Below are 20,975 nucleotides of genomic sequence, written 5' to 3'. Positions count from 1 at the left end.
TTGATTTACCAATGCACAAAAAATTCCAACATTGTCTTTCATGGCCTAATGCTGAATTAATGCCCCCCTCCAGATGTTAAGAATTGATTTGCCTCCATGCTTTTGTACTTTTTGAACTGTGTAGAAAAAAGTGTAGTCGACCAGATGGTTTGAAAAGTCCACTATGTTGAATCTTTAAAATCTTGAGAAAAGTACTTCTTAAGAGTGTGTGGATCCGTTCCATCACATTCAGCTGTTTTTTGTGATATCTGGTTTGTATATTTAGCAATAAACTTTTGACATACTCTTGATATCTGCACAGCTGGAGGTAAATTAACAGTAGCCATATTGAATGCTTGCTCCCCGATGTTAAAAACAAAAGTGGCTCTAAATCACAGGGTTGCAACCCAGCAATTCATCTTCGGAGAATTGAAAGTTGGTTGCTCCTCTTTGTCACACTTGAAAAAATGAATAAAAGTTTTTAGAAGCTTGTGTGCACAGATAAGAAACCAAAGCTGGAAGCACATTTAGACTTAGACTTAGACTTCCTTTTGTTGTCATTCACAGTACAGATAAGAACGAAATGTTGTTGCATTAGCTCAGTGTAGTGCATGATAAAAGAGCAATAAGGTGCAGAGTGTTTGCATTTACAAAAGAAAGTGCAGATATAAATATACTGATTGATTGATTGATTGATTGATTGATTGAGACTTTTATTAGTAGGTTGCACAGTGAAGTACATATTCCGTACAATTGACCACTAAATGGTAACACTCGAATACGTTTTTCAACTTGTTTAAGTCGGGGTCCACTTAAATTGATTCATGATACAGATATATACTATCATATATACTATCATCATAATACAGTCATCACACAAGATAATCATCAGGGTGTATACATTGAGTTATTTACATTATTTACAATTCGGAGTGTGGAGGGGGGGGGGTTAGGTTTGGTTGTTATCATCAGTCATCAACAATTGAGAACAGAGAAATGGATATTGAAACAGTGTAGGTCTGACTTGGTAGGATTTGTACAGCAAGTAGTGGACATAGAGAGAGAGAGAGAGAGATCAGAAGGCATAAGAAAAGTATCTACATTTGATTGTTTACATTTGATTATTAACAATCCGGGGAGGGTGTTAGTTTAGGGTTGAAGTTGCCTGGAGGTGTACTTTTATTGCGGTTTTGAAGGAGGATAGAGATGCCCTTTCTTTTATACCTGTTGGGAGCGCATTCCACATTGATGTGGCATAGAAAGAGAATGAGTTAAGACCTTTGTTAGATCGGAATCTGGGTTTAACGTGGTTAGTAGAGCTCCCCCTGGTGTTGTGGTTATGGCGGTCATACGTTAAGGAAGTAGTTTGACATGTACTTCGGTATCAGGTAGGTGTAGCGGATTTTATAGACTAGGCTCAGTGCAAGTTGTTTTACTCTGTCCTCCACCCTGAGCCAGCCCACTTTGGAGAAGTGGGTAGGAGTGAGGTGGGATCTGGGGTGGAGGTCTAGAAGTAATCTGACTAGCTTGTTCTGGGATGTTTGGAGTTTAGATTTGAGGGTTTTGGAGGTGCTAGGGTACCAGGAGGTGCATGCGTAATCGAAAAAGGGTTGAACGAGAGTTCTTGCCAGAATCTTCATGGTGCTTTTGTTGACCAGAGAGTAGATTCTATAGAGAAATCTCGTTCGTTGGTTGACCTTTTTGATTACCTTGGTTGCCATTTTATCACAGGAAAGATTAGCCTCTAGAATGGAACCTAGGTAGGTGACCTCATCTTTCCTGGTGATAACAATGTCACCCACTTTTATAGTGAAGTCATTGACTTTCTTAAGGTTGATGTGGGACCCAAACAGGATGGATTCCGTTTTACCCAAGTGTATGGATAGCTTGTTGTCAGCGAGACAGGTGCAATTCTACAGAGTTCAGCACTGAGGATTTTCTCCACCTGTGACTTGTCCTTGTCTGATACCAGCAGGGCCGAGTCATCCGCAAACAAGAACAATTCACAGTCACATGCTGATGACAAGTCGTTTATGTATACTAGGAACAGTAAAGATTACTGTACGGATGTATGTTATATTGTCTTTATAGTCCAGCGAGTAAATTCAGTTTATGGGGGAATTGAGGGGATTATTTTGATGTGTTCAAGAGTCTTATGGTTTATAGCTTATTTGTCTGTGGAGTGTTAGCAAAACTTGCAGTCCCTACAGATGTAAAGGCTACTCGTCTATAGAAACACTTCGCAGAGGGGCAATATTTTAAGCACAGGAAGGGAACACTGTGAGTATCTCGGGATATCTGAGTATCTGGGGATTCTAAGAAATATCCATCTGGTCCTAAGGAGTACTGACGAAAACCTCACTCGGAAATCGGCCACACACCTGCAGAGCGTCATGTCAGTGACTAAAGTCAAACTAATAGAAGACAAAACCGCCTTTAAGTGGAATCACATTATGCGATGCTAGAGGCAGTTTGGATGAGAAAATGTTTCATTTGGAACTTGTCCAACGTTCGGAGCGCATCCATCATTTAGCACCTTCAAGGAGGTCGGCGACAGAACATGTGTATATGTGTGTTAAGATTGTTTTAAACTCTCCTTCACAGTCTTCACAGAAGGAAGGACAAGCAGAACAAGCTCCTAAAGACTCGCCTGGGGCCAGATGGGTTTACTCCAGCTGCTTCACATCTATCACAACACAGAGGTGTATGGCTTGTGTGTCTAAGAAAGCCAAGTACAGTCTAAATTCACAGCTACGGCACAATTTGGAGATCATTTCACTTTATGCAGGAAAATAAGAGGAATCATGTAGTTTCTAAATCTGAACTAATCCAAGGTGGACCCGTGGATGATATTGGTGAAGGTGAATGTAAAGGCCCAATCTAAGATCAAATATCACTGACCTCTGATCTGCAAACTTTTATTAAGTATTTCTAAAAGTGGAGAAGCAGTTCTTGCTAAAAGGTCCTCCACTTTGTTTTCACTTCCTGTAGCTTCCCCAGCCTTTTTTCCCCACACCGGGTGTAGATTGTGTTGAGACTTTTATGTTCTCCATGTGGTCAAATTTGTCCTAAATGTGTCATTCATTTGAAAATAAACAACCGTTCCCTCAAATGAACTTCTTTTGGGACATGCATTCATTTGGACTCTGGAGATGTGTTGTCTCTGGACGAGCCCATTGAACAAATCAACTGTGGCCTGTCAAACATCAAAAGTTCAAGCACGGCCGTAGGCGCCGCCTTGTTGACGTGTCAGCAAAGCGAACACGTTCAGCATTGCTGAAAATTAATGTTTGACATGACTCTGGAATTATTCGCACTCAAACAGCAACTCGATACATGTTGGAACTGTAAACGGTCGAAACGTTGATCTGATCTGTTCGACACTCTTAGAAGATGAATGCAAGCAGTACTCCCATATGTGAATTAGGTAGATTAATCATTTACTTGATTGTTACAATATGATACTTGTAAAAAAAATTTCTTAAAAAAGTCATTCCCAAAACAATGAAAAGTAGTTATTGAACCATTTGGTGTAGAAGAATGGCTTTGAGTTGTTTTGAAAGCTCACAAGCAATTTATTTTCCTCTCGACTGTCAGAATTATTGTTAGTGCCGCTGACAAAAATAGGAGTTTGAGTTTTAAAATTTAACAATGATAGTACAAAATTGAAGTATTTTACACAGGTTTTTCTAAAGCGAGAAGCAGACGTTCCAAAGGTCAAAGGAAATTAGGGGCCTTCACTAACTGCATGACTTCCCGACTCTGTCTTCCCTTTCAAGATACTTTTGTCATGATTGTTTGGAACATAAAGACAGGTGTGGAAAATTTGAAGGTTTGCCACATTGCAAAATCCATGGTCCATATATTTAAGCAGCTAAGCTACGGTGCAGGCACCAGATAAGAACTGCTGTGCCTGCCCGAAGAAAGGCACATCTTCAAATAAGTCTTAGAAATTGTTCCTCAGAAAAGGAGACTGTTGCCTCTGGAAAAATTCCTATGAGGTTTGAACTTCCCCATGATTCTACATTTTTGACAGGTGAAACTCTAGGCGTTGATGGTCTGTCCAAACTTAAGTCCTAAAAAGGCTGATAAAAAACAAAGTCCAGCAATGCACTGAATGTGAGTTAGAGAGAATGAGTCGCGTTTTTACTTCATTTTTAATAGACACATAGGTCTAATGTTGGTTCACAAGAGTCTACAAGTCTGCTAATGCTGGCTTTGTGCAATCATTTCCATGGAAGAAAAACAAAGCCCGAGGACCATTAAAGATCGCTGGCAAAGTGGTTGAGTGACAATAAAGACGATACATAAATTTGGTGATTGCGGAGTGTACACGATGACCACAAGGAAAGTTTCCCAATGCACTAAATGTCTTCTAATCCCATTTTGACCACAAACATTTCTTGGCAAGCGGGTTTAGGCTGGCTTTTTTCCAAGTTGTCCGACTCAAAGAGCTTTTGGCTGTTCTCAATTATTTGTAGTTGTGTGTTTTTTCTTTATTGACCTGCATTACCTTTGATTTATTGACATTTGCAAATGTTCAAGAAAGCTGTGAGCTGTGGGGCCAGGCTGCTGACAGTCCCTTCATTTTTGGAGGTCATCCAGATTTAAAAGAGAATTCTTTGCAGTTTTGGAAAATGTTTGTGTCATCAGGCAACACAGACAACTTAAAAATACTCTCAAAAGAAGTAAGGCTCCAGATTAATAGTTCAAATTAGTTTAAGACTGAAGAAGAATTAAAAAGAGAATTCTTTGCAGTTTTGGAAAATGTTTGTGTCATCAGGCAACACAGACAACTTAAAAATACTCTCAAAAGAAGTAAGGCTCCAGATTAATAGTTCAAATTAGTTTAAGACTGAAGAAGAATGTACGCTGTAATGAGTTAGTGTTTCTGTACTCACTGACATTAACTAGTGGCCTAGCTGGCATTGTTTTGAAACGACCAAGAGTGTGTACGGATCTGTGCTATCTGAGACTCATCAAAGGACTTGTGAACACAGGTTCTGGTCAGAGGGTAAAGACTGATGGCAGACATTTGATTGTCCATTACAGCAACTGGGAATGAAGAACACTGAAAAATACAGAATTACTAAACATCATCCATCATCCCGACACTCTTGAGACACAGTCCAATCTTCTGGTTCTAATTTGAAGACAGGAGTGAAGTTGTTTAAAGCAGTTGTCTGCGTCACCAAAGGATTAGGATTGAAACCCGACACCATTTTTGTCCAAATTCTCATGAAGATAGATCATCTTTAAACATCCTGCAGGAAATTCCACGGACAGAAACTCTATATGAAAAATGTATCGATCATCTTTGAAGTCACTTCAAGTGTGATATGATTAGTGAGATCCAATCACAGTAAGAGTAAATACGAAATAATCTGTTGTCAAATTTGCATTCATTCAGTTTTAGTGTCATTACATACTAGTACAAGTGTGTCCCTAAAATCTAGACTCTGGCCAAAACGAACATAATATGCACTTGTATTTTTTTTAAACAATATCTAATTCGGATATTTGGTAGATGGGGTTTTACTTTTATAGCGCCTTTAAACAACTTTTACACTGTTACCTCATTCACCTGCCCAAGGGAACTAAGGGTCGAACTCACCCATCGACCACTCAACCTCCTGAAATGAGTTTCATAAAGTAAAGAATAGTTTTGATTTATAGTCAAACTTTTTTTTTTTTAAATCCTTAAAATGTTAAAACATTTGATAAAATACCGTAATTAGGTTATACTTTTTGCACTGTCTGAGCACATAGTCCAATGCACTTATTATATAGTCTTATAAATGCTCCTCCTCAAATTGAATTCATTGATAAAAACAAAGAGACTAAAGTATTAAAAACATGGACTGGTGCATTAAGTGTGGACTCAAATTTGAGCTTTGGGTTCACATTAAACTAGTAAAAAGTTAATCGTAAATGTTGGAATTCATACCAAAAAGGTCAGTAATTCCATTTGAATTGGTTTTCTTTGTTAAAAATGCACACATAACCACATTTGAAGTGTACCAATTACTTAATGAGTGTTTAGCTTTATTCATATTCAAGTTGAACTTGAAATGTCTTTGAAAGCTTTTTATTTCAAACATCAAAGTAGAGAACCAAACCGCCATCTAAAATTTGTATTATTATTATTTTTTTAATTGTACAACACTAAATTTGCCCTAGTGTGTGAATGTGAGTGTGAATGTTGTCTATCTGTGTTGGCCCTGTGATGAGGTGGCGACTTGTCCAGGGTGTACCCCGCCTTCCGCACAAATGCAGCTGAGATAGGCTCCAGCAACCCCCGCGACCCCAAAAGGGATAAGCGGTAGAAAATGGATGGATGTACACCAATTCCTGCTGGAGGAGGATGCTACTACACATTGTCAATGATCATTTCAGTAACTTCAACCTCAGTAGCAGTTCTATAAAAGAAAAAAAAAATCAGAATAGGGTCAGCAGGTTTATTTATCACAATCATCACCAGCAACCTCAGCGTGCATCAGTTGACAGCGGTTGATCAAGTCAAAGTAAACAATTACAGAAGAGGAAGAAAGTAAAGTTTAAGACCTTGTTAAGAATCCAGACCACTGATTTAGTGCCTTCTCTGGTGGTCAAGTAAACTGCTAAGTGCTAAACTGGAATAAGGCCACTGCGCATTGTAGCTTGCTACACTAACTCTAAGATCCACATGAAAAAGGGTGTATTTTGTTCCAATAAGAGGGAATGATGACAAGAGAAACATCTCTTAACCTCACTGGAGTTAAAGAGGCAAGATGGTCGACAAGCGAAGACGCTAAAGCGAAACAAAGATGGCTGCTTGTCGCTTGCGGAGAATCCACCAGAGGCGGGACAAATGTCTTTGTAGCTCCGCCTCTCGCTCTTTCCTCTTCTCTCCTCAAGTTGAGCAGCTGAAGCTCAGTAGCGGTAGTGGTCCGGCTTGAAGGGGCCCTCCTTGGGCAATCCCAAGTACTTAGCCTGGCTGTCAGTCAGCTTGGTCAGCTTCACACCCAGTTTGTCCAAGTGGGCGGCGGCGACCTGCTCATCCAGCTGAAGACAAAACAAACTGCTGTCATTTTCTTTATTTTCAATGATGGCTTCATGCAGGTGTCGAAAGCAGTCGTTAACAATTCTTTAAAGACATTTATGTAGTCAGTATTGAACATTCATCTGCCTTCTGACCTTTTTGGGCAAGAAGTGAACTCCCACAGGATATTTGGCAGTATTGGTCCACAGTTCAATTTGAGCCAGAACCTGCATGAGGCACAGCAGTCAGCTAAAAAGTTTAAATTCATCAAGCAGTCACGTGCCCTCGTTGACAGAAGCACCTGGTTGGTGAAGGAGTTGCTCATGACAAATGACGGGTGACCCATGGCGCAGCCCAAATTGACCAGCCTGCCCTCAGCCAGCACGATGATGTGACGGCCACTTTTCATCAGGTAGCGGTCAACCTAAGGACCACCAAAGCACATGTGATTATGACTCAATTATCATAATAGTGCAATTGAGTAGTTCACATTATTTAGACTTTGGAAACTTAGAACACACATTTTGACTTCTGAAATTTGAACAGTTTCAATACTATTTTTTCCAGAAGGTCAATGAGAACATGGTCCTTCATATTTAATCTTCCATCAGTTCACTGTGTCCTTAGATTTCTACATGTGCCAATTTTTAACAATGTTCTGCAGTCCTAAATTCATTACTAGTGGTGAATTACAACCACTGGAGTTAGTCCCTCCCCTTTTACCAAGTAGCCAAGATGGCGACTATTGAGGGTGGTAAGTGTCAAACACTGCACACTCCCCATTTTGGCCAGTTTGAGTGCAACATCCGGTTACGGACGCTGCATTTTACTGTACTGCTCAGCGTGAACTCACATTTGCACTCAAAAGATGAAGTCCCGGTACCAATATTTTGGTACCGGTACCAAAATGATTTCGATACTTTTCGGTACTTTTCTAAATAAAGGGTACCACAAAAAAATGCTTTATTGGCTTTATTTTAACCAAAAAATATTACGGTACATTAAACTTATTTTTGTTATAGCAAGTTTGTCCTTATATAAAATAGTGAACCTACAAGATAACTTGTCTTTTATTAGTAAGTAAACAAACAAAGGCTCTAATTAGTCTGCTGACGTATGCAGTAACATATTGTGTTATTTTCTATTCTATTATTTTGTCAAAATTATTAAGGACAAGTGGTAGAAAATGAATTATTAATCTACTTGTTAATATCTGCTTACTTTCTCTTTTAACATGTTCTATCTACACTTCTGTTAAAATGTAATAATCACTTATTCTTCTGTTGTTTGATACTTTACATTAGTTTTGGATGATACCACAAATTTGGGTATCAGTCCGGGGGGTGGCGGACCGGTACTTTTCAGAGGCGGCATAGTACCGAATATGATTAATTAGTATCGTGGTACTATACTAATACCGGTATACCATACAACCCTAGTCCACAGTATACTTATTGAAGTGCACTGACTGAGTGTTCATTTGGAAAGACAGCCCCAGAACCGCACACTCACCATTTTGGCCAGTTTGAGTGCAACATCCGGTTACGGACGCTGCATTTTACTGTACTGCTCAGCGTGAACTCACATTTGCACTCAAAAGATGAAGTCCCGATACCAATATTTTGGTACCGGTACCAAAATGATTTCGATACATTTCGGTACTTTTCTAAATAAAGGGTACCACAAAAAAATGCTTTATTGGCTTTATTTTAACAAAAAAATATTACGGTACATTAAACTTATTTTTCTTATTGCAAGTTTGTCCTTAAATAAAATAGTGAACATACTTGACAACTTGTCTTTTATTAGTAAGTAAGCAAACAAAGGCTCCTAATTAGTCTGCTGACGTATGCAGTAACAAATTGTGTTATTTTCCATTCTATTATTTTGTCAAAATTATTAAGGACAAGTGGTAGAAAAGGAATTATTAATCTACGGTACTTGTTAATATCTGCTTACGGTACTTTCTCTTTTAACATGTTCTATCTACACTTCTGTTAAAATGTAATAATCACTTATTCTTCTGTTGTTTGACACTTTACATTAGTATTGGATGATACCACAAACTTGGGTATCAATCCGGGGGGTGGCGGACCGGTCCTTTTCAGAGGCGGCATAGTACCGAATATGATTCATTAGTATCGTGGTACTATACTAATACCGGTATACCATACAACCCTAGTCCACAGTATACTTATTGAAGTGCACTGACTGAGTGTTCATTTTGAAAGACAGCCCAGAACTGCACACTCACCATTGTGACAGTTTTTGAGTGCAACATCTAGTTACAGTGCATAGTACAGTGGAGTACACTACACATAGAGCAGTGTAAGTATTAAGGTGTGCTGGTTGAGACAAAATCTTTCACTACCTCTTACCTGAGGTTTTATGTTGATTTTTTTGGCTGCGTTTTTGTTCAGCCAGCTCATGTCAATCTCGCAGTCAAAGTGTCCAATGTTGCAGACGATGGCATCATCCTTCATGTTCTCAAAGTGACTGTAAAGGCCGCAAACAAACATGAGCTAACAACATTTTATAAGAGAATATTTTATTGTAATGGGTGAGTGTGTGGCGCCACCTACCGGCCCAGGATGATGTCCTCACAGCCAGTGGTGGTGACAAAGATGTTTCCTTCCAGGCTGGCTTCATCCATTGTTGTTACCTCAAAGCCTACACAACAACACGCTCTATAAACAAAAATGGCAAGTTTAAAAAGGAGGTAGAGTGGTGCGACCTACCCTCCATGGCTGCCTGAAGTGCGTTGATGGGGTCGATCTCTGTGACGATGACACGGGCACCGAAGCCACGCAGGGCCTGGACACAGCCTTTGCCTACGTCGCCATAGCCCGCCACCACAGCCACCTTCCCGGCGATCATGACGTCTGTGGCGCGCTTGATGCCGTCGATGAGGCTCTCCCTGCAGCCGTACAGGTTGTCAAACTTACTCTGTGGGAGGAGTCACGCTGCTGTTAGTGCCATGAAAGCTGCACCTTCTGGAATCACTGCTCACCTTGGTGACGGAGTCGTTGACGTTGATGGCGGGGACCTTCAGGTCGCCCTTCTTCATCATCTTGTACAGATTATGGACGCCTGTGGTGGTCTCCTCGGAGAGGCCGCGGATGCCTGCCAAGAGGTGGTCGCGTGAACACAGAACATTGCTGATAGTCGAGCTTCAGCGAGACAAAGACACGCATGTTGATGGTCAACACCATGCCGAGTCGTCATCGTGAAGACTCAGTGTAGACGACCACCTTTGCTCTCTGCCACCTTTCGACACAGCTGCAACATGGAAGGCTGAGCTGCAACGCCTCAAGGGGCAGCAAACACCAACATGCTCCTCTCGCAAGTTAATACAACTTAAATAACTTCAAGCTTTAATTATACATCACAAGCACCAAGCCAAAGATCTAAGCTAAGCCCTTACCTTTGGAGGAACTATCAGAAACGGTTTTCGTGCAACATAAGGTGGCAAGAAATACTGTACATCAATAAAGAATAAATATAATATAATAATAATAATAATATGGGTAAATAACTACAAAAGTACGCTTCAGTAACTGGCTCTGTTCCAAACAGAAGTTAGAATAATATATAATGTTGGCTATAGAGAACATAGAAATCCTGTTTATTGAATGAATATAAAATATTGAAATTCCACAACAGTGAATTTGCAAACAGCTAAAATTATGCACAAAGCAAACCATAACCTGCTGCCCAATAACATATAGCTATTCTTCTCAACACGAGAAATATAACTTCAAATGTGCATGCACGTAAAACCTTTAATATATCAGTATGTGGAATTAAATTATGGATTGGATTAAGTAAAGAAATCAATGTACTAATATGATCCAATTTAAGAAACTGTTCAAACACTGTTTACAAAGTACAAAAAAGAGCCATGATGAACATTCTGAAGTTACTGATAATCTCATTCATCTCACTATATGAAATACAATTTACCGGTAATTAGCCATTTATTTTTTTATTGTATATTTATGGAGTATATTGTGAATAAGTTGAGAACAGGAAGTGAACAAAAGTGTTAGCAATTGCTATGTAACGGAAAAGGGGTTGGATTAAATAACTCTGCTTCTTCCTTCTCCTTTTCGACCGTGTTAAAAAGAGAAATTGGAAATCTTGATGTATTATGTTGTACCGGTAATTGTATTCATGTTCGAAATGAACTCAAATCATACCTTCACCTAGTCAAGTGTCAGCATAATTTACATTTTTCAATACCTCTTTGCTGCTGTGGAAACGCAGAAAACCTTTTTGTTGTAGGACTTACAGTCAGTTCCCCTTGGAAAATGGGCTATAAAAAGCAGCCTTGCACTAATTTAATTGTGTGTGTGTGTGTGTGCGCACACAAGAGAGAGCATGTGTGTGTGTATGCATGCATTACCTGCCAGCAGCTTGGGATGCTTCTGGTGGACCAGGTTGGTGAGATCTCCTCCATCGTCCAGGATCATGTTGAGGGGTTGTCCATCTTTGAAGTACAGCGTCTGCTCGATGCACCACATGTACTCCTCGTCCGTCTCACCCTTCCATGCATACACTGTGTGTGTGTGCACACCATATTAGCTCATAGAAGCAGTGTGTGTAAAGCAAAAACTAATACGTGGCCTGGAGGTTTTATTTGATTATTTACTAAACAGCACCGAAAATCCTTGTGAAGTCTTATCATGCACATGTAGCGTTCCCAATGCTGAATGCAGTCAGTACTGGGCTTTATGTTGTACAAATATACAGTGAAACTATTTTTTTTTTTTTTTTTTTTTTTTTTTTTAAAGACAAAGCATTGTGACGTTATTGGCTACAACATTGTTGTTGTTTTTCTCGTTGTGCTTTTTGCCGTTTTCCAAATATTTTCTGGTATTGTTTTGTAATGTTCTACTATATATGTACTGTAGTATATTTGTTCATCCTAGGGTTACATATGGGCACGAGTCACATGGTTGTGTTGCGTCAGCGCCGGAAGTAGTCAAATCTGCTGTTCACTTCCTGTGTGATAAAGAGCTGATAAAAGGGGAAGTTCTTCCTTACTGCCACCTTGTTTTAATATTGGTTACTGCCTTTGCACATGTGACAATGTGAACTTTTGTATGCACAATAAATGAACACAAAATCCGTAGTTCAGAGCTTTGTTAATGGACGCGAGTATTTGGCTTGTAGCAGGCGAACGATGATGGTCATGGTTGAGGGAAGAGTTGTTTGATGCTACAAAATGTCTAGTGTGTTGCAACAGTCAGTCTTTTAATACAATGTTGCAGCTCAATGATTTTTGTGCACAACATGCAACATGCATATTGTGAGTTAAGTGGGTGTCGTGTGTGGCCGTACTCAAGGGTTAAAATGCAAGCCTGTTGGCGTGTCTGTGGTGTTTGGTGTCACTGATGTCATATTAATACGTTCTTTTCGCGATCGACTGGTTGCCGACCCCTGGTTTAGTTACACAGCATCAAAACATGCACATGTGAAGTGAAGTGAATTATATTTATATAGAGTTTTTTCCCCCCCAGAGATTCACAGCGCTTTAAATTGTGAAACCCAATATCTACATCTTTTTTAAGCTACATTAAAATCAATGTGGGTGGCGCTGAGAAAAAGTTGTGCCCAAGGACACAACAGTGACTAGGATGGCGGAAGCTAGAATCAAACCTGGGACCCTCAAGTTGCTGGCACGGCCGCCCTACCACCGGAGACACGCCCCCCCAACTTCCAGTTTAGCATTAAAATGGATTAACTATTAATCCACCAAAAAAGAGAAAATACATTTTGCCTTAGTTTCAAAAGTATGGCAGTATTAACCTTGATTTTACCACAACTATTAACAAAACACTATTTTTAGCTGTTGGCCATTGAAAGAAAGATTTGTGCATTTTCGGACACTTGTCATTGCAGTCAAATAACCACAGCATATGTTTGATAAAAGTATAAAATATTTGAAAACAGAAAAATCAAAAAAATATGCACCAATGGAGGAAAACCATGTCAACAAACGGCCATAGGTTAAAAAAAAATCCTTCATTATTCTCACAATTAAATCTTTGGGCAAAGTCATAACTAAATATGAAAGCTTTGGTTATGTTGAGATGAGTTAGGCCAGGTTCCACTGTAGATAAACATTCATAATGTAAGGAAATTAAGCGTTACCTGGGACACCAGATTTGGCAATGGCGGCGGCAGCATGATCCTGAGTGGAGAAGATGTTGCAGCTCGACCACTGAACCTGAAGACACACATTTACATTTAACTCAATTTGGTTTATCTATGACTTATAAACCATCAATATCGGCTGATGAGTTTTGTTTTGTTGACAAGGATGTCGTGATTTGGGCAGCCCTTTTAGGCATTTGTTATTACGGGCCATATAAATAAACTGATTGACTTGAGTAATTATCCACATATTTGATCACAATCCTTAGTTGTGACATTTTGCGTAAATGCTTACCATGAGATAGTTTTCTTTTAAAACAAACCTAGCATAACTTGTAGAACTGGGCAATCAACCTAATTTATCTGACCATTTAATGTCAACTATTTGAAAACAGACAGCAGTGTTTCCCCAGGTTCACAGCTTTAGGAAGTTGGGTGCCACCCCCTAATATAACTGAATGTCAACAGCACACATCCTTGTGTTGGTGGTCAACGTCACACCAAGTCGCCATTAATGTGGAGACTCAGTGCAGACCATCCCCTTTGCTTTGGGCGACCTTTTGACATATCTGCAACATGGAAGGCCAAGCTGCAACGCCTCAAAGGGCAGAAAGCATGCCTGGGAACATCACTGCAAACAACATTAAATGTTATCTTGACTACATCAGCCCTGTTCCACGTATACGACACAGTTTCATGAGCGTACACACACAGCTTAGAAACTAAGGAATTCTTAAAAATCCCACCTCTGCTCCAAGTTCGGTGAGGGTCTCAATAAGCACGGCGGTCTGTAAGGTCATGTGGAGGCAACCAGCGATGCGCGCGCCCTTGAGCTGCTTCGACGGACCGTACATCTCCCTCATCTTCATCAGACCTGGCATCTCGTTTTCGGCGATATCAATGGCCTTGCGCCCCCACTCGGCCTGGCTGATGTCAGCTGTGGGATGACACAGACACATGTTAGCATTAACGGATGAACTCACATTTGTGTAAGTTTCAAGAACTCCTTCATTCCGCACTCCATCCAGCTGTATACCGTAATCACTCGCCATACAGCAATAGATGATATCTGCCTACTACCTGACACCTGACATGTCAGCTACTTCTCTTTGTTTTTAATGTCTATTTTCTGCTGGATCTACTCTATTTTATGCTGCTGCTGTCACATATACTGTAATATTGTACATGGTCATTGGTATACGTATATTGTATATATGTTATAGACATAATATAATATATCTGTATATATAATATACTGTACACATTATGTATATATTCGTATATATGTTTTATCGCTATATTTAGTCTATTTATACCTGCATTGTCCTTTCCATCCTTACACTTTCCAGCATTGTAACTGAGCTACTGTGTTGATCAATTTCCCTTGTGGATCATTAAAGTTTGTCTAAGTTTGTTTTTTCTTTATCGTCAACAAAAGGCTGTTAAAAGAAGGTGAGAAGAGGACACGAAGTAAAGCAGCAAGAGTCCAGCGGCACCATAGTTAGCAACATTAACATTTTAAGTCTATTACCACTGCTTTCTACACATGCATGACACCTAAAATTGTTCAAACGTGACTAAAACCTTGCTTGTTCACAGGTGTCGGCAACCCAAAATGTTGAAAGAGCCATGTTGGACCAAAAATACCCACCCAAAAAAAATGTCTGGAGCCGCAAAAAATTAAGAGTAAGTGTTATAATGAAAACAACACATGATGTAAGTGTCTATATTAGCTATATTAGCCTACTATCAAAGGCTGACGCAAATCTTCGTTGACAGAAATGTTGTATTTTAATTTTTATTCTACACATTTTTGCAACATTGGAAATCATTAGTAAAATGGAGGCTTCTCACAGGATGAGCTAACTTCTGGAGATTATTGTCTCAGAATGGCCAAAGGTATAGATGTGTGTGTCAAAGTCTTCTTACGGATTTATTACAATCTTTGCAAGCTGGGTAACTTTTGCTGTGGTCTATAACAACATGGCACACGAACAACTACCAGAAATGGAGCCAATATCACATACAGATAATGTGTCATGAGACATGTACCGTATTTTCCGCACTATAAGGCGCACCTAAAAACCACAAATTTTCTCAAAAGCTGACAGTGCGCCTTATAATCCGGTGCGCCTTATATATGGGTTAATATTAATATTAATTTTCATAAAGTTTCGGTCTCGCAACTACGGTAAACAGCCGCCATCTTTTTTCCCCATAGAAGACGAAGAAGAAGCACGCGGTGCATGCTGGGATATGTGACGTTTCATTTCCATTTGTGTGTTTATGTAAAGACCCCAAAATGGCTCCTATTAAGTGTGTTGTCTGTCTAATTATAAATAATAATAATAATAATACCTGGGATTTATATAGCGCTTTTCTAAGTACCCAAAGTCGCTTTACGTGTAGAACCCATCATTCATTCACACCTGGTGGTGGTAAGCTACTTTCATAGCCACAGCTGCCCTGGGGTGAACTGACGGAAGCGTGGCTGCAATTTGCGCCAACGGCCCCTCCGACCACCACCTATCATTCATCATTCAATTCACCGGTGTGAGTGGCACCGGGGGCAAAGGGTGAAGTGTCCCGCCCAAGGACACAACGGCAGCGATTTTTTGGATGGTAAGAGGCGGGGAGCGAACCTGCAACCCTCAGGTTTCTGGCACGGTTGCTCTACCCACTACGCCATGCCGCCCCCCAAATAATGCAGACGAGGCGTGTTAACTGAGTTCTCAACGTTTACTCACAGCGTGCTCATAACCACATTCTAACTGCCAGCATAAAACAACGCTTCTCAGGGCTACCGCGCATGCTCGTCACTATCGTTGCATGCTGGGTAGTGTAGTTGTTATATTTGCTAGCTCATAACATCACATTAAGAGACACGCTTACGCGCTTAATTCAATACTCGCCGTCATTCCGGATGGATTGACAAAAGACCTCCAGCCGCTAGATATTGGTGTCAACAGGGCATTCGAAGCTAGACTGCTAACTGCGTGGGAACAATGGATGACCGAAGGCGAACACACCTTCACTAAGACAGGGAGACAGCGCCGGACGACATACGCCAACATCTGCCAGTAGATCGTAAATGCCTGGGCAGATATTTCGGTCACAACTGTGGTCCGAGCTTTCCGGAAGGCAGGATTCACAGAACTGCTGGACAACAGCGACACTGACTCCGATTACTTCGACGAGACGGAGCCGGCCATTTTGGATCCCACATTCGCCCAACTTTTCAATTCGGACACCGAAGGAGAATAATTCGAGGGATTTATGAATGAAGAATAACTTCAGAAAGTGAGCGTTATGTTTATTTTGTGTGTTGTGACATTAACGTTCGAGCAACATTATGTTGCTATTGCTCTGCACTATTTTGAATTTTACTATGTTTGTGATTGCACATTTGCGTACATTTTGGGAGTGAACAGAGTTGTTAGAACGCTGGTTTTTAATATATTATTAAAGTTTGACTGACCTATCTGACTGTTTTTTTGACATTCCTTTAGCGCAGTTAGATGCGGCTTACAACACGGGGCGGCTTATAGGTGGACAAAGTTTTGAAATATGCCGTTCATTGAAGGCGCGGCTTATAACCCAGGGCGCCTTATGGTGCGGAAAATACGGTAAATATAAATTAAATACACAGAGGACATAAGTAAAGTAAATTAAATGAGCTCAAATATACCTACAAACGAGGCATTATGATGCAATATGTACATACAGCTAGCCTAAATAGCATGTTAGCATCGATTAGCTTGCAGTCATGGATTGACCAAATATGCCTGATTAGCACTCTAACAAGTCAATAACATCAACAAAGCTCACCTTCGTGCATTCATGCACAGTATACAACGTTTGGTGGACAAAATGAGACAAATGAGTGGCATGAAACATCTTTCTGTGGCAGCATCAGAGAAAGTTGTACGTGTAAACAAACTACGATGAGTTCAAGGATCGCTGAAATTAGTAGGACAAAACGGTGCTCGCCAAATACTCTCATCAGTGAAGCATGTATAACAAACAGTGGGATTTCTAACAATTAGGAAGGTTTGTGTCATGTTTGTTCAACAAATTTTTTTTTTTCCATTTTCACACATCTCTGAAAGAGGTCTGAAAGAGGTCACAGTTTGAGCCTAGAACAGATTTCCAATTACAGTACATTACTTCTAATTAGGGCTGGGCAATATATCGATATACTCGATATATTGCGGGTTTGTCTCTGCGATATAGAAAATGACTATATCGTGATATTTGAGTATACGTTCTCACGCAGTTGCTTTTAGCTGCGGGCATTACACTACAGGCGTTTCCCACTCTTTGTTATCTCTCCTTCTCACAGAGACATAAAACAAGCGCACCATCTTACATACGTCACATACGTATACGCCCTCGCGGAGCAGAGAGGTAGCGGCATGGGTAACGTTAGCTGTGGTGCGAGTGGTAATACGAGAGAAAAAGGTGCGAATCTGGTAACAAATGAAGGAAGAATTAATTCCCAAGAAAAATAGCAGGGGTCCATCGTCTGGCGGTGGTTTGGCTTCAAGCGGGAATATGTCGAACAGACAACCGTAATTTGTCAAGTGTGGGGCAAAAGCGTTGCTACAAAAAGTAGCATTACTGCTAATATGTAGCATCATTTGAAAAGTCACCCACTAGAGAATGAAGAGTGCTTGAAACTCCGCATGTCAACATCTCCGTTCTGTGCCACACCAACAAAATGCCGAGGCAACCATTTCCACATCAACACCGTATGAAGAAAATAGTCAACAACAGAAGGAGATAACGTCCGCAGGAACCTACCACATAGCGAAGGACATACACTATTTGATTTCCTATTATGCAGCTCATTTTTATTTGACAGTTATTGAAATATCTTGTGTGACATCATGCACAAAAGTACACTTTATTTGTTTTAAACAATTGTAGTGGCGTTCTGTACAAAAAGTGCACTTTAATTTAGTGTTGTTTTGATATGTCATCTTAGTGACATCATGCACAAAAGTGCACTCAGCTTGTTTTAAAATGTCTCTGACAATCTTGCACTTTCTGTTTTGAAATGACATGAATGTTGGTGCCACTGCTTAATAACTGTTTAATAAATACAATTTTGGTAAATTGACTTAGTTGTGATTTCCCTCTCTGCATGAAAGTTTAAAATGAGCATATATTAATGCAGTATGGACAAGAATGTTTTAATGTAGACACATAGAATAATCATACTGCTGTGATTATATGCATCAAGTGTTCATTCAAGGCTAAGGCAAAATATCGAGATATATAGTGTATCGTGACATGGCCTAAAAATATCGAGATATTAAAAAAAGGCCATATCGCCCAGCCCTACTTCTAATGTAAAATACTTTTATCACATGCAAAAGGAAAACATTCATTTTAAAGCATCAAAAATAGGTCAGTGTAATGATTTACGGAAAAAAAAAAAAATCATAAAACAAATGTCAGTTAAAAAAAAAACTCTGGTGAGTGTTTCCAATGCAAAAAATGGGACGATCATGTGGACAGATTAGCTTCTAGTAAATCAAACACCAGAAGTTGATGGGTGCACTGAACAAGGTTTACTTTTTTACAAGTTTAGTTGAGGGAAACGTTCAGACTTTGCCCTGCTGTTATCTGACTGCAGCTCATTGAGCAACTTCTGCTGTCAATCTTTACATGCACCTTCGTTGGGGCATACTTCTCCTACATCAGGCCCGGGCAATTATTTTGACTCGGGGGCCACATTTAGAGAAAAAAAATGTGTCTGGGGGGCGGGATATCTATTTTTAGAAACACTAATACAAAACCTCACAATAATGTCTGATTGAATGCTAAAAACGTTATGACAGACCGCCTTAAAAAAATGTAATGTTATTTTAATTTTTTCTATGAAGGATAAAACACTGAATATTGACAAAATATGAACGTCACACCCTTTTTCGATCTACATATTTTACAGTCAACTGAAATGCAACAAACAGTCAAATATGAACGCGAAGGGTACAAAATAAACCCACCTACATTCTGATATATCTAAGCTTTAGAAGTTTGTTGTGAAAATCTCCTTCCACGTCTGTGGAAACGCTTCCCGCCCACACTGCTTGGTGCCTCGTCTGAGCTGCTTTGACGTAGATTACCATAGTAACTAATTAGATTACCATAGTGACTAATTAGATTACCATAGTAACTAGTATATCATCCACAAGCGCAGATTCCAAATATTGAAAGACTTAGTATAGTTGAAGACTTACGGTCATTAGAAAACATCACTGCACATCATAATGGCTGCTACACTTTCCATCTTAAAGATCTAAAAAAAAAAATTTGGGAATGTCCGGCGGGCCAGATTGAAAAGCTTAACGGGCCGCATGTGGCCCCCGGGCCTTAATTTGCCCACGTCTGTCCTACATGGACATTTTCAGAACACTGATCACCAGCAATGTCATCGCCATGCAGAAAGATGGCCAAATATTGCACGCACACACTTGCTTACAGATATACCACAAACTCAATGTGGTATGAAGCACAAGTTAGTAGAATTACAGCTGAGCATGCAGTCTGCTGCTGTCAATCATGCTGCTAATGGACGAACCGCAAAGAATCATGGGAGATGTAGTTTAAAATGTGTCAGAGTGTGTGCTCATAAACTACAACACCCAGAATAACTTCCTCATCTTGACGCTTCTTCAAATAAGACAACCCATTTGATTGTGGACGAACGACACTCACAAACTGAAAAATACCGACAAATACCACAATGGTATTTTACAATTTAACACTAGTGGCATATTCGTTTACATACATTTTTTTTTTTGTATTTAGCAGCAGCAGCTGCTGCAACAGAGCACATTTCCAACAAGCATGTTCGCTAGCAAAGTGGTGAGCTATGCAAACTCCACTTAAGACGACAGATAAGCAAAGAAGACAAACACTGACCAACTTTGTAGGCAAGTTTCTCGGACATGGTGACAAGGTGGAGGTTTTGTTTCGGCTGTGGCGAAAGAAGCTGCAGACCGGCCGACAACCACACGTACAGAAGGGGAAGGCTAACATGTCGGCTTGCTTTTTATCCACCACACAGCTTCCTTAGATGGGGCGTGAGTGGGCGGGATTTACGTCACGATTTCTTGATTCCCATTGGCTAAAAGCTCTTACCCGCCTCGAAAATACGTGATGTGATTGGTGGCGTTGCAACGGGCGCGCCCTTCTGAGTGATGCGTTCAAGTGTTGCATGTGAAGTTGGTGGTTTGGAGAGGCCACAAATTATTTTATAATCTCTCACGACACATCTTGTTTAACTCTCAAACTGCTTTTCTTTATATCCTCCTTATACATTTTTGGCCATAAAAAATACAAAATAGTCATCCCACACAGGTTAACTTTAGATGGCAAACATTTTACAAGATTACAAACTAATATATAATTTGCAAATTTGAAGCAATTTAAATTGAAAGTATTTGCCTCATATTTCATGAACAAACTAAGGAGATTATGTAGATTACAACAACATGTGATTATCCTAAGTGAATCATTACAAAAATAATTTCATTTAGATTTATTTGGAAATTGCAGTATATGGGAGTGTATACAAAACTATTATTGGATAGACTCACCCGGTGGAGTAAAATACATCACGCTGTCCATCTAAATTGTGCTTAACTTAAAAACATTCCAATTTAAACTGTTTTAAGTTTTTCAGACAACATGTGACAGGCAAACATTGAGGTCAAAGGTCAGAACAACAGCTGCTAAACAGCCAAATGTCACTGCTGGACTCTAGAAAGAGGTTCCGCAGCCTCGGAAGCAGAACCTCCAGGTT

The 20,975-nt window shown here is 39.9% G+C and overlaps 1 protein-coding gene, 1 long non-coding RNA gene and 1 other non-coding gene across 3 annotated transcripts in view; 1 reads left to right on the top strand and 2 right to left on the bottom strand.

Moving 5' to 3' along the window:
* The window catches only part of LOC133570912 (uncharacterized), a 37,353-nt gene extending 34,277 nt beyond the window's left edge, over positions 1–3,076 (top strand). Inside the window, exon 3 of the long non-coding RNA XR_009810256.2 lies at positions 2,584–3,076. This is a non-coding gene — a long non-coding RNA (uncharacterized lncRNA). The remainder of the gene's footprint in view (positions 1–2,583) is intronic.
* A 3,347-nt stretch (positions 3,077–6,423) lies between these two features.
* On the bottom strand, positions 6,424–20,235 carry ahcy (adenosylhomocysteinase). The gene is made up of 11 exons (XM_061923733.2): positions 20,093–20,235; positions 13,906–14,096; positions 13,157–13,232; positions 11,406–11,558; positions 10,011–10,123; positions 9,739–9,946; positions 9,583–9,670; positions 9,379–9,496; positions 7,302–7,424; positions 7,156–7,227; positions 6,424–7,023 (listed from the first exon to the last, which is right to left on the bottom strand). Exons 1-11 carry the CDS (start codon positions 20,118–20,120, stop codon positions 6,892–6,894), a joined length of 1,302 nt encoding a protein of 433 aa, XP_061779717.1. The 5' UTR covers positions 20,121–20,235; the 3' UTR covers positions 6,424–6,891.
* LOC133571284 (small nucleolar RNA SNORA17) lies at positions 10,193–10,321 on the bottom strand. The gene has a single exon (XR_009810378.1). It is a non-coding gene; the product is annotated as a small nucleolar RNA SNORA17 (small nucleolar RNA).
* Positions 20,236–20,975: the final 740 nt, after the last annotated feature.

This window comes from Nerophis lumbriciformis, linkage group LG28, assembly GCF_033978685.3.
Source record: "Nerophis lumbriciformis linkage group LG28, RoL_Nlum_v2.1, whole genome shotgun sequence".
In the NCBI taxonomy this organism is placed as follows: domain Eukaryota; kingdom Metazoa; phylum Chordata; class Actinopteri; order Syngnathiformes; family Syngnathidae; genus Nerophis; species Nerophis lumbriciformis.
Note: the sequence above shows the minus strand (reverse complement) of the source record. Positions and strands in the feature narration are given on the sequence as shown.